General features: G+C 40.3%; 1 protein-coding gene across 9 annotated transcripts in view; it reads left to right on the top strand.

Moving 5' to 3' along the window:
- The first annotated feature begins 2,837 nt into the window (after positions 1–2,837).
- atp2b2 (ATPase plasma membrane Ca2+ transporting 2) overlaps positions 2,838–17,636 on the top strand; it is an 81,232-nt gene continuing 66,433 nt past the window's right edge. For 8 of the 9 annotated variants that reach the window (XM_053483934.1, XM_053483931.1, XM_053483939.1 and 5 more), the window contains exon 1: positions 3,122–3,396. In XM_053483934.1, the coding sequence (XP_053339909.1) occupies positions 3,207–3,396 (190 nt within the window). In that variant the 5' untranslated portion in view covers positions 3,122–3,206. Of the gene's footprint in view, positions 3,397–17,636 lie in introns of all 9 variants that reach the window. The other variant, XM_053483937.1, reaches the window with a different exon arrangement.

Here is a 17,636-nt window from a genome sequence, read left to right as displayed (position 1 = left end):
ACAGGACACACACAATCAGCCTAACAGCCTACAGTGCACGTTTTATGACTGTGGGAGGTACTCGCAGTAGAAGGAAGAAAGAAACCCACAGAGCATATGCGTAACACTCACACAGACCAGAGGCCAGATTTAAACGCCCAAACATGGAGGTGTGCTAACCACAAATCCACTATACCAACTAATGTATGTACATTTTTATGCTACTTTTATTTTGTGGTAATATGTTGGTTAAGCCGATGTGGTGTCATAGTGGTTAGACTCACACCGCCAGGGTCAAGGGTTCGATTCCTGCCTTAAGTGCAGTTCCCTGTGTGTGTGTGCTTGCGTGCCCTGTCACCCTTTTCACTGCCCCGACTACCTGTACTGGATAAGTGGTACAGAAAATGGATGAGTAAATACTGGCAACGGATATCCTAAGCAGTGTTTAAAATTGGAATTTAGTAATGGACCAAACGAACCAAAATTAGTTTTACTTCCAGGTAATAATGTTGGCACATTGTAATTTATCTTAAATATCTAATTCTGAGTGCGACATTGACATCTTTTGAGATTTTAGTTTCTGTTTTTAATGTTTAATTCACCCCAAGGTTTTGGAACTCCCTTCCCCAGAGCCTTCTCCTGAAATAGAAATAGAAATATATTTCCATATTCGGCGTAAATTGCTCACCTGCTTGTATCAAATAAACAAATATTCTGTGACTGCACTAATACCTACCTGCATCTTCTTGTTTGGAGCTGCAAAATAAAAACTGTAATGTCTTCATTCAAATTTGTCAAATTCAGCAAAGAAAAATATCTATTGGACAACCAGAGAAAAACAACTTTTTAAAATTCCAATCTTTCAAAGATCTTAATTGTCATTAGGAATAAACTTTTTGGATTTACTATGAAAAGACATAAACCTGAAAAAATGTATTATTTTAAAATGCAAAATTAATTAAATAAATTAATTTGTTAAAATATTGCAACATGAATTTGACATGGTTACAGACACTACAGATTTTTGGGCTGGAAATATCTTAAATTTTGAGCCAAATGCCTTAATTTAAGAAACACATTTGAAAGCTCATAGGCTTCTTGAAGCTTACACCAATTGTAGTATTAATACTCAGCACTGGCGGCTCAGTGGTAGGTGTTTCAGCTGCCATGCGGAAGGCCCGCATTTGATTCCCAGCCAGTGCCCCAGCCCCCAGCCACTGGAGGCAGTGCCGGTCCCAAGCCCGGATAAAATGCGAGAGTTGCGCCAGGGAGGGCATCCAGCGTAAAACCTGTGCCTGTAAAAAAGTTGCTTTTTTAATACTCATTATGAAATATAAGTAATGTGCATTTTATATTATTATTGTTTGAATCAAGACAGTATAACACTGAAAAATGCCATCCCAAAAATGTCATCTTCCAAAAACAGCGAAAACTAGCAAATTTTTAGGGAAGCAAGATCGGTCACTTTTATGTTGCATAAACTTTAGAAGTAGCATTTTTGGCACACACATTTTCTGTATTATACGTATAACAACAAAATTTAATCGGCACCAATACTGTGTTTTGGTTGAGTATATTCTGCGCATTTCCAGCCAGACATGCAATTTCTCCATATGATGACTGAAAGATCTCTTAGAGGCACGGAACCCCATAATCAACTGCAAATCACTGAACCAGTAATGATCAGGATTGACATCTCAGAGTCTAACATATCAGTACCAGTCAGACAAAAGGCTTGGGGCTACGGCAGTCAGGAACCAAATGTGTAACACAAGGTTGCACAACCAGTACAGCTTATTATGCTGTCCTTGTCCTGGATAAATATTGTAAATAAATACGTTATATGCGATCATTTGTTTAAATTAAGAACATGTACTGGCTATAAAACTATGAATGAAAAATGGAAATACATCATGTGCCATTTTGTGTCAATACAATGTACATATACTGAGACTGCAGATAGACTACAGGTATTTAGGGATTTTTTTTTTTTAAACAAAAACTCGTTTTATCTAATGATCTGACAAAATCAGTTCGGTTGTGAGGTAGATGGTCGGTTCTAGGCAGTGACATGGTTTATCACAGTGTTTTTTTTTTTCCTTTTCCCAAATGGTACATTGCAATCAGGGAAAGATCAATATAGGACAAGCCTATTGCCTTCACTCTTCTGCCTAAACCCTGCACCTAATATGTCACACCAGTGGTTTCATCTATACTGTAACCTGACCATCACCCGTATACAGTTTATTTCCATGTCATTTATTTTCAGTGTAAACGGTATTGATGAAAATGAAGCCTCTGAATGTATTCTCCTGATGGATAGGAGTGGGAGTGTAAATAAGGGATGGAAGGTAAAAAAAACAGCAGCGATGTCTATTTCACCTCAGGGCAACATGATCCGTACATGATTTCAGCAATAAATATATTATTTTGGAAACAGAGTTTTCATGTTGTTTTGAGAACTCCAGTCATGTTTGACATGAGAAACTAAAATAGGTCATCCTCGACTCGTGCTCTAAGATTGAATATTGATGGTGTTTTGTATTTAGCTGACAAGCATTTCTCGAGCTGAGATGTGACAGAGAGATGGATAGACAGACAGCTCCATTCTCCTCCTCCTCCTCTCTGGAGTGTGAGAGTCGGTGTGCTGTTTCTCTCTCCCTCTCTCTCTCTCTCTCTCTGTCTCGGCTCTCTCTTTTGTGCTGCATGCGCCTCTGAGATTCACTCATGTTCACCTCTCTGTCTCTCCCTCCCCCCTTCTCTCTCTCTCTCTCTCTCTCTCTCGCTCTCCCTCCCTCTCGTCCTCCTCTCTCGCTCTCTCGCTCTCCCTTCTTGTCTCTCTGTCTCTGAAGGAGTAATGGAGAGGATCACCATGTAGACAGGAGCCGAGTGGAGACGGGCTGAAATGGGAAACGCTGTGTGGAGCGACGCCGCTCTGCAGCCGCGCTGATCCTCAGGAACTCAGCCCGCTTTTCCTCTCCTCTGCCGCGCACACTGGACTGGATTCCCCCCCTTACGTTTTTACGATTTTATTTCCTCCATCTCTTTTCCATACTCTTCATTTTTTGTTGCTTTTTTTGTCCGAGTGCGTTCAGATAATCTTCATCCCAAGAGGCTTGTGCGCCGCGGTGCCAGTCTCTCGGTGTCTTAAAAAGAGAAAAACAACAACAACAAAAAAACGATTTAACTCATCTTCAGATCAAGCTATTGAGCAACACTCCAACACCATGGGGGACATGAGGAACAGCGATTTTTACTCCAAGAACCAAAGAAATGATGCAGGCGGCTTCGGATGCTCGCTTATGGAGCTGCGCTCGCTCATGGAGCTCCGAGGCACAGAGGCAGTCGTCAAAATTCAGGAGGATTATGGAGACATCACGGGACTGTGCCAGAGGCTGAAAACCTCACAGACAGAAGGTGAGTGTGTGCCTCCGTTCTATTTTATTAAATTAAAAAAAAAAAAAAAACACTGTCCTCTCCTTCCTCCCCTCACTCTTCCTCCACACACGCACAACATCGGTGACTCATTCTAACACTTATTGATTATTTTTCTTTCATGGCTTGTATTTAGGAGCTCCAGGAGTAGTAGGTCTTCCCCCCCACACACTATTGTGCTTGCTTGGTCGGTTGTCTTGCGGAGTTATTAACTCGAATGTCTCCCAGGCAACAGCATAGAGGTCAAACAAAATTTGCTACCTGCAGGGTAACGGTTTGACCCTCTGATACCGGTATTTTCTTGAGTCGGAATCCCTCTCCTTTTTTTTTGCGTCATAGAATCCTCTTGTTAAGTGGAAAACGGCCCGTTCTGTGCTTCGGTGGAAGATGATGTGATTGGCATGTTCTGTTCTTCACGGCTCATCTGTCATTTAACAGAACAGCATATGGGGTCCCCAGTTTATGCTCTCCTACAGATTTAACTGATGCACTAACTGTGGTATGATCACAAACCCTGTTTTAATTATTAGCACTCTTTCTTTCAAGTTTTTGCATCGCTTTGAGATAGTCCTGATAATGCAGATGTCCCCTGGTAGCAGCTCTAAGGACTCGAAAATGATTCAAGTGTAAATTGTACTCACACAGTTTTGGCGCTCGAACCCTTGAGGGCATTTGGCTTCTGTGCCTGACAGCCAAGTCCTTTCTTGATCTTTGCAAACATATAACCACCTGTGCGTCATCTGAAGAAAGAACTCTTTTCTGCTAGAATGACTTGGGCTGACGTCCCAAGTGCAAGGTGATAATGAAGACAAATGGTCACATCTAGCCTTGTTAACAAGCGCATTTTTCGGCATTTTCCCACCCAGGCCGGTGTCACCTTCATGTACACCCTGTAACCCTGGCCTCATTTAGCGTCATTGTCCTAAATCTCATGACGTACCTGATTTTACCACTTATTAAGAGTTTTATGGGGCATGAAATCATTTCCCACCTTGTAAAATTCGATATGCATGTTACACATGTGCACATCAGACCTGTGAGCTTTTTATGAACTAATTGGAAAAAAGAAATGCAAGCGGAATGATCAGGCCACAGTAAGTAAGGACCTCGATTTTTTTTCCCCCCACACAGGTATAACAGACTGCTCAGAAACCTCTTAAATACCTGCATGGTTAAAAGCTAGAGTTAATATGAATATTTAATGCAGCAGCCATTTGCAGAAACTTAAACATAAGGTGAAAGGAAAAAAAAAAAAAGGAAGAGGTTGCAGACCTTTCGATGGAGCAGAATCCATTTTGTCTGTGGCCTTAAGCCAATCAAATAGGCTCAAATTGTTTTATACCGGAATTATTTTTAGCACTGACACACATTGATTACACTACCCACAAATCCAGCAAGAATGTTTCAGTTTTCCTATACGTTTAGACCTAGGCTGGGGGACGGTATTGGTGCCTGTACTGCAGTATACACCTGTATGCCGAGCACAGTTTGTTGGTCCCTCTGAATTGTGAACTGTCTTTCTCTCTATGGAAAACATTTGAATGTTCCTGCAAGAACATTCATACTGTAAACGCAAGAACTTCATTCAGTTCTTCATAATTGTTCTAGTGAGCGCATGCATTCAGGAAGGAGAATATCCCACGATGTCTTGAGAACACATACCTTGAGTAGCAGGGCTACAGATTTGTAAGAAACTCTGAAAAGAATCCTATTTTTACTTTGCTGAGGAGGCGTCAGTTGCTCAACCCTTGAAATCAGGCAGAAGAGTAAAGAAGACATCGCTGTCATTGCTTCAAGCTCGGGTAAACAATTTGCTCGAGATGGCCCCCAGGGGATCATCTATGGAAGATGGCTATTGTATGCTAATAGTACTAGCATGCTGTGTCCTGGCACCAGCTGCAAAACCACGGAGAAATGTCTTTTTCCTTAGCATTGCTGTCCTCCCCCATGATTCTCTCTGCTCTCAATTCTATTTCCGTCTGATGGCCCACCTCACTTCAGCACAACAGCATAGCATATCTTTTCCCTGTGCATAAAACTAACCGACAGCAACACTCCTTTGTCCTCTGAATCCCACTGCTTTCTTTAGCCTTCTCGTCCTGGGCATATCGGTTTATTAATAATTGAGCCGAGAAAGCTTAAAATGGATACAGTGACTCCTGTGAATCTCAGTCTAAAGCTAAATGCAAATCAGATGACTTGCTAAAGGCTGAGTGTAGGCAGGGGCTTTAACCTTGCATTCTTTTAGCATCATCATCATCCTCGCAACACGAAAGGCAGATGTATGTTCAATGACGCAATAAGGAAAAAGATGGGCACACTGAGTTTTCTGGGAATGAAGAACATCAACGAACTGTAATCCAATGCCACAGTAAGGCTGACAGAGGGACTGAAGGTCAAAGTGAGCCGACAAAACATTATAAGCAGAGTACCAAACGTGACACGACCACAGCACTCGAGTGATCCAGCCTGAGTCCCATAAATACTAGTTCAGGATGAGAACCGGCAGGATAATGCCATGCAGGGCACAGAAAAATGATAACAACCAGGCTAAGGTGCTTGATGCTCCTAAACATTCTCCATCCCACCATTCACGCCAGCTTCATATCACATGGATTGTTAAGCAGCATCCCATCTTAGAAATGCTGCACCTCCCACCCCCCTTCATAACCCATCCTTGATGAGCATGCTAATCTAGTCTGCCTGCCCATGTGCTCATTCCCCTCTGACACATCCTATTTAATCTCAGGCTCCGCTAGGAATTGCTCTGAAAGAGCACAATCTCCTCTAATAAGGACACTCTTTTTGGCTCACCAGTAATGCTGCCCTTATTCCAGCTACCATTCTTAAAAGTAGAAATTGTTCCCGCTGAGGGTAGGTCATAAATTATATGTTACCATTTTCCCCCTTCAGGGAACACACTCTCCTGAATGTGTGACCTTGGAGTAGAGCTTGAGCCGGTCATGTCAGGTGTTGACACCGGAGTTTCAAACCGAATGCAGCAGGTTCATACAGTCTGTTCCAGAAGTATTGGCACCTGTCATTAAATGGAGATAAAACGTGCACCTCTCTGTTCAGACTTTTTACGTTTCAACTAAACAGGGGTCTGCGGTATCAGAGGGCTCTTGAACCACACACGCACTGAGTAGTTCGGAGCCCTTTGTGATCCCTAATCCCAATGGGAAACTATGTGGAAATTAAATGATACAGTAAAACACTTGTATGCCAGAAAAGAAAGTATTATTATATAAGCAATCACTTTACAGACAGAAAAAAAAAAATTGAAGCTGCTGCGTTTTGCATCCAAAAAAGAAGCAGGTGCAGCAGTCCACAGAAGGACTTTAGGAGGTTCTGCAGGATTCCTTATAAAACCGTACACATTGTACCTGACCTTAAAGGGTGCTCAAAGAATTTTTATGCCAAATTGGGTTTTTAATGCATTCATGCTTTATAGCATTTAAAGTATTTACGGTCTACCATTCACCATACCCATAGACTTTGTCACTGTCTCTTTTATGTACTGTAATTTCTAATCACACAAACCTAAACACAATCATACAATCTTAAATTGCAGAATCCACTAAAGTTGCTCCCCAGAACAATAAATGAGTGATACGTGTGATCCTTGAAAATGGATGGATCACCAACTCTCAGGACAGACGTATCCATCTGTGGGAACTGTACACATCAATCATCAACACTGCATGCACATTACATAAACTCAGCTGTAAGTTATTGCCACCTCCCCTGTGTAGTCCTGACCTCGCTCCATGCCTTTTTTACATGTTTGAGCCATTAAAAGACCTCCTAGAGTCCAGTGTTTCAGATGTGAGGCTGGTAGTCCAATAATGTCTCCGGTATACTAAAAAAAAAAAACGCTTTACCTTGATGGTACGCAAACACTAGTGAAATGCTTGGATAAGTGTATTAGTGTAGCAGGAGATTAGATAAAGAAATAAAGGTAGTCATAAGTCACTACTTTCATAACTGTGTTCTTTTGTTCTGCATAATTAAAAGTCCCGGTGTGACTTGAACACTCCCTGTGAGCAGTTATCATTTGTGTGGTGCGCTGATGCCAAAGGGAGACAATTTTAGCTAGCACTGTTACTATATGCTGTTCCAACTGTGTTTAATTGACTGATCTCAAATGTAATGGATAATGATCAGGTTTTGCTGATAGCTCCTAAAAACCAAAAGAGCAAGAGCTTTTTTCTCATTCATCATTTTCCAGTGACATTCAGTGCAATATTACTGACTATCCAATGTTGAGATAGAAAAGGAAAAGGTGTAAACTGTAGGGAAAAAATGCCTTGACTGGACTAGTTACAGAGTGACAAAACGGCAAGTGTGATGGTGATTATGGTATTAATGTAAATGATTTTTAAAGCTGTTTTGTCCAAGCAGAACATATAGATAACAAGATAAGACAGTTGAACAGCGTTGTGGATAATGATAATGTGATAATGTTGGTGTGACAATGCTTTCACTGTTAAAATAAAAAAAATAGTATAATCAGAATTTCCTTCCGAAATAAATCCTGGACTCCACTGAAAATGACATGTTAATTATAAATATGTCTGCCATTGATCCTGGGTGGATTTTGCCTTTAACTGAACTGAAAAAACAAAAATAAATAAAATGAGGCCGGCATTGCAGAAGGATCGAGTTTGCTCAGTTTATCCTTGTTGTGATTTGCTGTAAAATGCCATGACTCATCTGTACTCATAACGCTGAATCCTAATCTCCATCTGAGCCTGAATTTGAGCTCTAGCCCAGGTGTTTGTCTCAACGCATCCATTGTTGGGTCAGGCTGCGTTTACAGCACGTCGGAGCTCGGTGGCTGAAGGTGGATGTTTGTTTAGTGAGGCAGGCATGTAATTTTCATGACGGCGAATTTAGGAGGTGTAGCGCTCCTTTTGAAGTGCAATAGTTTTCTTCTCACTTTGGGCACTTTGGTGAATCATGTATCAGGCTAACTGTTCCTTCACTTTAAGCCTTCTCATCCGTCATTCTGGTTCTGCATGCCACCATGATGCCTGATAGGTACTGTGAACCAGAAAAATGCATTTGATGTCTAAAACATGTTGCTTTCTGTGTGCTTATTTGCATTGTTACATAGACCAAATTTTACTGCAAGGAACAGGATGACACCACAAGAGTGCTGCATCCAACAGCATTAGGATGATATGTACACAGAGCTTTTATGATACCATCCAGTTCCACTGCAGTAAAATCGGGTCTATATGACAATGCAAGTAAACACACAAATAAAATACATCATAAATGACACTTTTACAAATTTAGTACATACAATCTGTTTATATTGGACTAAGAAGACCCCACCCACGGTCATTATAGCAATTGTATTAATCATTGAAGGTCATAAGCCCAACTGCTAATACTGTACTTACATATTTATCAAAAAAATATATAGGGCATTATGTAATAATGCTTATAATTATAGACTGTAGATGCATAATATATACACATATTATATATATTTATATATTATATATATATGCAACATATGGCATGTATTATAATTCTCCCTGTGCCCAAAACAAGTGATTCCACTAATTACTTTTTGCCTTCCTGGCTGACGAGTTGTGTTAATTAGAATCAGCTGGTTTAGTTAATGGATGAAAGAAGATAAGGTTTTTATTGATTTATTTTTATTTTATAAAGCTGGGGTGCACTCTTCACAATTTGACTTTACAATCCACAATTCGGCTATACTGTATATACATACAGGTAGCCTAATTGTTGATTGTGAAAATTATAGATTGTGAAGCCAATTCGTGGAAGAGTGGGCAGGAGCAGTGCCCGGCAAGCATAATAGAACTGTGGTGGTTGCAGGCTGAGAAAACAAGCAGCAGTTCCTACTGTAGCTTATCAGTAACATGTCCATGCTGAGTGCAGAGCGGCTGATCACTGTTAATTGGCGGTGGCGGCCGGCTGAAGTTGAAGGCACTGAGATCAAAGCCACGGCAAGTTGATGAGGTGAGTATGAAACAAAGCGTGCAATCGCAAGTTCAATGGCAGCATGTTCTTGTTGATGCTGGAAGGCTGGTTGCAGTTTAATGACAGGCCAGCATTTAAGGTAAAGTAGCCATTCTCCTGCAGCGAAAGCATATCCGGAATCTGACACGATGAAGCAGCCGTGGCTGTTGCGTTCCTGTGGCGGCAGTTTGAAACTGGGATCTTAAAGTTGAAGCAGCAGCTGATACCTTTATAGAGGATAAGTCGCAGTAATACTAAAAGGAAAAAATGCCGGGGCAGCACAGTCTATCAGTGGCTGACCCTTCACAAACTCCTCAGCAGTGAAGAGCACTCCTCAAATTTACAACCCAAAAGGGTGCATACCATTTCACTCACTGCACGCCATTTCTAGCCTAGGACTTTACTGAACACCAAATTGATCTTCTTGTCTCCTTTTATTGAGAAGAGAAATACCAGGGCTATCAGTCATGATATTGTACCAACCATAGCATGTTTGCAGCCACACCCCTTGACATTCCTTCTGATGGGGAAGCTGCGAAGCCTGATGAGCTGGTTGGTTTCAGTTTTCCAGAGGGAGCGAGAAGCGAAAAATTTAGCGACGTGCCTGTCACAGGAGGATCCGTGACTATCAGAGTTATTTCACAGCACGTCTACTGTTACAGCTTTTGATTTTCTAAAAAGCATTTGCAACCATGTCAGCCTATACAGCTCTATATGGATTTTTCAGCAAAATGTTTGCAGGTAATTAATTCTCCCCATACCCCGCTTAGAACTTGGAACTAATGATTCTTTTAGTATGATTAAAACCAATTTGCCACAAACCCAGCATTGTGTGTAGTAGTTCTTTTTACGAAAGTCAGCACTAGCCCTGTGACCTGTCTGAACACTTTCTGTAGCACTGTTTTTGGTGCTACAGTATGTTTGTCTACAGCTCATGTTAATACAGAATACTTGTATGTCAGACCAATGCCAAAGGTAATCAGATCAAACTGACTGTTTTATCTGGGAGCTATAGACCCTTTAGTGGTATTTTAATACTAATTTGAGTGGCTGAGGTTTACCCTGTGATCATTTACATTGGCCAGTTTGTTTTGTTTTAGAAGGTCATTAGGCCCGGATTGGGTTCGGATCATTTAATCGTCCAGTTTCTCATTTGTATTGTAGACTATTATTAGTCCTTCTGTGATTCCATTAGTGTTGTGGGGAAAAAATTATCTAGGATATAAATAGGCTTGATGACCTAGTGGTTAGCACTGTGGCCTTGCACTACAGTTTGTGTGCATGGAGTTCGCATGTGCTTGGTGTGTTTTCTCCCACAGTCCAAAGACATGCAGATTAGGCTAATTGGCTTTTTTAAAATTGCCCGTAGTGTACGAGTGTTTGAGTGAGTGCTTGTGCCCTGTGATGGCATCCTGTCTAAGGTTTGCCCTGCCTTGTGCCTTTGAGTCCCCTGGGATAGGCTCCAGGCTTCCGATGACAGTGATAAAAAGTGTAGAGAAGGAGTAATAAATAGCATAGATTAAATGGAAGATACAAAGATTAAATTTATTTTATTTTCTTCCTCATTTATTTTTTGTATTTTTTACTAAATAGTCAAGTCATGCAGCTGTTGCCATAGTACCCAAATTAAAGTTGCTGGCTCACTGCCTTATCGTAAGCATATATTGAAAAATGGTCAGTAATGTGATATAATCGATTAAACTGGTAAAAACATCAATACAACTGCTAAGGTTTAACAATACATTTATATTACATTTACAGTTTATCATCCCCCCCACACAACCCTTTATTGAAAGCGTCTGCAAGACGAATACACGTGCAACAGGTTGGATAACAAAGTCATAAAATATAATTTATATTACATTAGGTGTAATCAACTTTTAAATAAATTTTAATCAAGCTCAAAGTTCTTCCTTTTAAAAATTCGATTCAAGAAGCTACAGGGGTTTCAAAGGAAAAATAAAACAGCAGACATAAGCAGATTGTTTTTACAGGCTAATATGCTAGCATACTAGCAAACTATTCTTTTAGCACCTACATGCAGTAGCAAGCAAGACTGATGCGCTAATATAAGAGAGCTACAGTAATGTGATTCAGTTCCAAAAATGTTTTAGTACTGATGGAGAATGAGTGGTAGAAAGGTAAAAGTTAAAATCCACAAAATGTGTGCAATACAGCAATGCTAATACTGAAACATGCAGCTAATATAGCACACACAAACGCGCTGCATTCAGACAGCTTCACCTCACTGATTTAATGTGAGGTAAAAAAAATAAAAATAAAAATCTCCTCAGTTATTGGGAAGTTTGTAGGCAGTAGTGGAGAACGCAGGACTCAAAAACACCCAGGGCTTCAGGGAGCTGCGTGCAGCTGATAACACACTTAGTTGCTGGTTCACTAAGAAAAACTCCATGTTTCATTTTGTTTGATTATATTGATTGAAGGTAGCACAGTGGCTTAGTGGTTAGCGCTGTTGCATCGCACCTCCAGGGTTAAGGTTCGTGTTTTACCTCAGGTCTGTGTGTATGGAGTTTGCATGTTCTCCTTGTGCTTGCTGGGTTTCCTCAGGGTGCTTCGGTTTTCCTCTCACAATAAAACAAAACAAATCATGCAGATTAGTCTAATTGGCCGTAGTACGTGAGTGTGTGTTGGTTTGGGTGCCCTGCGATGGATTGGCACCTCATCTAAGGTGTACCCCGTGACTTTGTATGCAGGATAAAGCAATATAGAAAATGAGTCAGTGAGTGAGCAAAAACGGTCATTTACTTTTTATTATATTTTTTGTAATAATGTTTAATATTTTAATCAACTGAAACTTAAATTTATCCTGCTCATGTTGTATTTAATGTGAATTTTACATATTATTATTATTATTATTATTATTATTATTATTATTATGTTAACTTTTATTTAATTACATCATGTTTACTTATTTGATGAATGCACATCAGATGTGCAGAAACGAATATATTATGATACAGGAATCATAATTAGGCGATTACGCATTCTTCCTAAATAAATTGTTGTTACTAACATACGACTCATTTTTATTCTGCGTAATTGTTTTGTGTGTAAAAAGAGCTGTCAACTTCATCCTACTCCACGCTACTCTGTGGGAAACTGTAATATTTGACTACGCAGCATGATAGTGATTCAGTGGCATTCGTATTTAAGTAACAGCATGGGCACTGTGTGTTTAATGTTCTACATGTTAGGCTAGACAAGGAATATGGCATTTCTTGTCTCTAAAATCTGCCATTTTGTTTAGGTTCTTGCCTAAACCTATCTTATATGATCAAGACCTTTTTGAATAAACAAACAAACAAATAAATAAATAAATAAAACATGTGACTAATTTAAAGAGCTTCATGAAAGTTGCATAGAAGTAGTCCCATGCGTTTAATAGCTTGCATTTTTTTCCCCGAACAAACGGGTAGCGCAAAGAGGCAGGAATAGGTGTTTTAAAGGAAGAATTGAAAAGCACTTATCCTCATTACACATCATAAGTTTTTCATGAGTTTCAGGGGCTCCTTTGGATTTTAATAAGCACCATTGTGGCAGGGAAGCTTCCAGGCCATGTATCAGTAACCTGAGACGGACATCTCACTGTCGCCATCCCTTTCACACAGAAACTCATACACACACAGGTACAATTCCCCATGTGTATTAGGATTACCCCAGACAGTCAAGCAAATCACGTGTGTGTGTGTGTGTGTCTGCATGTGTGTGTACACCATGTGTACTGTATAACCATAGACAATTGAAAGAAGAGCTGGAGTACTGCAGTCACAAAGCTGATGTCTATCTTTGCAAAATGACACGCAGGTCAACATTCACACACTCGTACACACTTCCCACCAGCTGTCTAATTAAGTTCAAACAGCAGGAATGCTGCTGCGAAGACAGAATCTTAACAGATGTTTTCTATGACTAATGAAGTCTTGTACACCTGTCCTTTATGCTGACCGTTTACTTTCACTGGAATTGCTAAATAAGTTGTCTATATTCCACTGTGTGTGTGTGTGTGTGTGTGTGTGTGTGTGTGTGTGTGTGTGTGTGTGTGGGGATGTGTGTTTGCCAGAGCGATAGGGACGTTTGATCATTCAGTTGCTTTTCACTTGTATGGCTTGCTGTTCTGCAGCTTACCGTAAAGCAGTTGATAAAATTATGCTTACTTGCTTACTTTTGAAATAAAACTATTTTTTTTTTTACATAAACATGTAAAATAACAATAATTACTGAAGCTGTCAGACAGTAGACTGTAAGTGAGGCGTAAAAAAAATGAGTTTATCTTTGTAGTCAGTTTGTATTTTGTGTATAGTTTAATTAAAGCTGAGTTAATTAATAAAATTTGCTTTAATAAAACTAATGCATTGGTTGATTTTAAATCTGGGGTTTACCAGATAGAAAATGGTATGTCATAGTACACCGATCAGCCAAACATTAAACCCACGGACAGGTGAAGTAAATAGCATTGATTATCTTTTTACGATGGCACCGATCAAGGGGTGGGGTATATTAAAGGCAAGTGATTTGAAAGTTCGAGAAGTTGATGTGTTGGAAGCAGGAAAAATGGGCAAGAGTAAGCATCTCGGTGACTTTAGCGCATCTCAGACCAAAACAGCAAGTCTTGTGGGGTGGAGTGGTTATGCCCGGAGTCATGTGTGCCCATGCTAACACGGCCACCACCAAAAGGTATTATGGAACTAGACCATGGAGGGATACAATATGGTGGTACTGGTCTGTGTAATCATGTGAATGGCTGCTTGCGCGTTGTAAAGAAGCAAAATGGGTGGTGAATGCAGTGTAATGCTCTGGGCAATGTTCTTCTGGAAAATCTCCTACCATTCATGTGGATGACACAAACCACCTTCGTTAACATTTTTGCAGACAAAGTACATCTCTCAATCTGATAGAGCATGTATGGGATTTACCGGACATGCAAGTCAGATCCGTATATATATATATTATATATTTATTTATTTATGAAGAGAAGCCTTTGTTTTTTTTAACTTTCACATTAGAAATATGAATACTTGACCTACATGAGTTTTCTCAGGCCCCCACCCATTTCCTTTAATTGCAGTACATTTATTGCATGGTTTTAATATTTGTATGTGTATGAAAAAAAGTAGATGGCTTTTTAAAATACTGTTCCTTTATGTGAGTTTAACAAATAGATGTAAAGATATATATGGGCATAAGGGGGCAGTAAATAACTGAAATAAATATTCTCTTTAATTTCAAATAGGAAAAATATAGCATGCATATCAAATGTTACATTTGCATAATCTATTACAGAATCAGAAAAATCCCTTTTAGTTCAGAAAGTAGAGCATGCAGTTTTTTTTTTCTTGCCAACCCAGCTACAACCTGAAACATTATATAGATTTTTTTTTTATTTTGCTGCCATTTGTTTGGTAAAATGTTTGGTTTCAGATTGGATTTGCTGAAGGTAGTGTATGTTTGACCTCTGGGGCCACACATCTCTCCTCAGGTGACAAAATAACAAGCAGACTCCAATTAGAGCAGGTACAAATCGGACTATATGTTCGGCTGTTTTACGGAATGCCCCATAGTGGTGAGTGTGTTGTGGAAATCTGCGAGCAGCGGGTTCCGGCAGGTCACCACCTGGGGTGTGTGTATGTGCGTATTATTCCTGTGTGTGTTTCGCCTTCTCTTCTGGGAGGAGATAGACTGCACGCTCATCCGTTGCGAGTTGGATATTTTTAATTGCAGCTCCGTGTTGCTACAGTGCCTCATCTCTGCGTACAGCCAACAGTAAAACATGTTCTACCATATGCACGATTAATCTTTATCTCTGAGCTTCTTAAACACAAAATCAACCGGCATTTGCCCGCCATGTTAATCTTAGACTTGTGCGATATAACGATTTAATAATCTTTATTCGATATTACACTGCCACGATATTCAATGATATTCACTCTTGTTAGGTCATATTCCCAGTCTGTGTGGTTTAACATTATTGTGTACTAGTATACTAGGATTCACCTTAGAGTATAAATAATGAAAATGACAGTTGAAAAAATTGATTTATAAATCTAGAATGATGTGCAGAAGTATTTTAAGCACTTCAGACTTCCTAGAAGCTTGCCCCTTTTCACTAGTCCATCAGTTCTTGAACTGGACTGTGCAGAATGTGTATACAGTATATACTGATCAGCCATAACATGACCACCTAATATTGATAGGTCCCCACTTTTGCTGCCAAAACAGCGATGCCTGGTGTGTTCTAATTCATTTTTTCCCCAGATTTTCTCCCTAATTTAGTCTTGTCCAATTCCTCCCTGTCACTAGGGGGCTCCCACATTAAGCCACTAGTATTACTCAGAGGAGAGGGCCTAAGACTATCACGTGTTTCCTCTGAACCACGTGACGCCAACTGACCTCATCTGCTGCTTACACACTGTCGGGGGCGACGTAACACATTCGGAGAACCGCTTGCGTGAGCTCACAGACGCCCCAGATTGGCTGCAGAGCCGTGATTAATGTAGAAGCACTAAGTACCGCTTATCCCACCCCTCTGAGAGAGCTCAGCCAATCAGCTTTTTCTAGACCTCCAGCTGTGAGACGTTACAGAATCACCCTATCACAGTAGCGCTTCCATTTGAACAGACTACATGGGCATGCTGCCCATGAGCCTGTCTCTCGTTCACCAGTTTTTCTTTCCTGGACGATTTTTTGGACAACTCCAAACCGGGGACCATCCCAAAAGAGCTGCAGTTTTAGAGTTGCTTTGATCAATTCATCTAGCCATCACAATTTGTTCTTTGTCAAAGTGCCCATTTTTTAGACTTCCAGCACATCAACTTCAGGGACAATATGTTTACTTGCTGCCTAATTTGTTCCACCCATTTTCAATGGCAATGGGTGATGTGGTAGGTTAGAGCATGTACAAAACTGCAGCTCTTGTGGAATGTTCCTGGGCTGCAGTGGTCAGGACCTACCAAAAGTGGGTTACACCCAAGGCTTACTCGGGGCTGCAGGCAAGGAGCCCCAGGGCAACAACCTGGCTTCCAAACTCTCCAGATCCCAACCTGTTCAAGCACCCATGGAATGCACCGGACCACTCTAATTCCGCGGCCCCAAACCACACCACACTCAGAAGGCACAAAGGGGAACCTACGCAATACTGGGCATAATGCTTTATGTTGCTGTGGCTGATTACGGTGTATAGCATGGATGCTACTGTATGTGCTCTATACTATATACTGTATATACAGTATGTACAGTAAATGTGTATGAAACTTTATTTGTGATTGCTACTGCCAAATTCAAACTTTCTGGTAGAATCCAACTTTTTTGTGCTGTGCATTACAGAAAAGCCATACCAATGCTGGAAATTTCTTAGAAATTATCTTAGGAGAAGGCTACTGTGCGGCATACATGTACAGTACCATACATTAAATGCCTGTTAGAGCAGCTGCTTATGCCATTGCACTCTTCTCTACACTTTCTGAGTAACCTTGAAATGGTGCAAATACTCATTTCTGTTGGATTTGGTTGATTAAATGATCTATCAAGTTTTTTTTTTAATTAACAAAGATTGACAAACCTACACGTAGATATCGCACAAGCCTAATTTCTCCTCTGTAATCCCTCAAACTTTTTATATGTTTTAACTTCTGTAATGCATAATTAAACCTAACACCTAAATAATGTATTAGCCCAGCTTCACTTAACTTTAACTTCTGTTAAAGTTCTGCAGTGATAAGCAGAAAGATGTCAGATAAAAGCCCAGACCTGCCAGAGAGACTGTTTTTCTAGTCCTAAAATTACCGCTGCAATTACAGTGCATGCTTTTTAGATCATGTTTAATAGTACAAGCATTTAAATTCAGTATTACAAAAAAAATGACTATGAGGCTTACATTTGTGCTTGATGCAGTTTGTGTTCAGCTGCTCAGTTATTAATGGGATGGGTCAAAAGGTGTACAGTTACGTACTGAGAAACTGCTATAGTTTCACCTTGCCCTATATCACAGGCTGGGATGTACAGTACACACACAGAGCATGCTGGGATATCGACTCAGCGGAACATCAATATGGCATATCCCTTGTGGTTGCTATGGAAACTAGTTTTGGACACACTGGTGCATAGTAATGGGCGACACTCTCTCGTGATAGAGTGGCTGCCGAGGCTCGATTTAACAGCCAGCACATTTTGAAGTGAAATTTCACTTAATTAGGATTTTCAGTCAC

Source organism: Clarias gariepinus, chromosome 23 (genome assembly GCF_024256425.1).
Source record: "Clarias gariepinus isolate MV-2021 ecotype Netherlands chromosome 23, CGAR_prim_01v2, whole genome shotgun sequence".
In the NCBI taxonomy this organism is placed as follows: Eukaryota; Metazoa; Chordata; class Actinopteri; order Siluriformes; family Clariidae; genus Clarias; species Clarias gariepinus.
The sequence above is the reverse complement of the archived record's forward strand: the minus strand, read 5'-3'. Positions and strand labels throughout refer to the sequence as shown.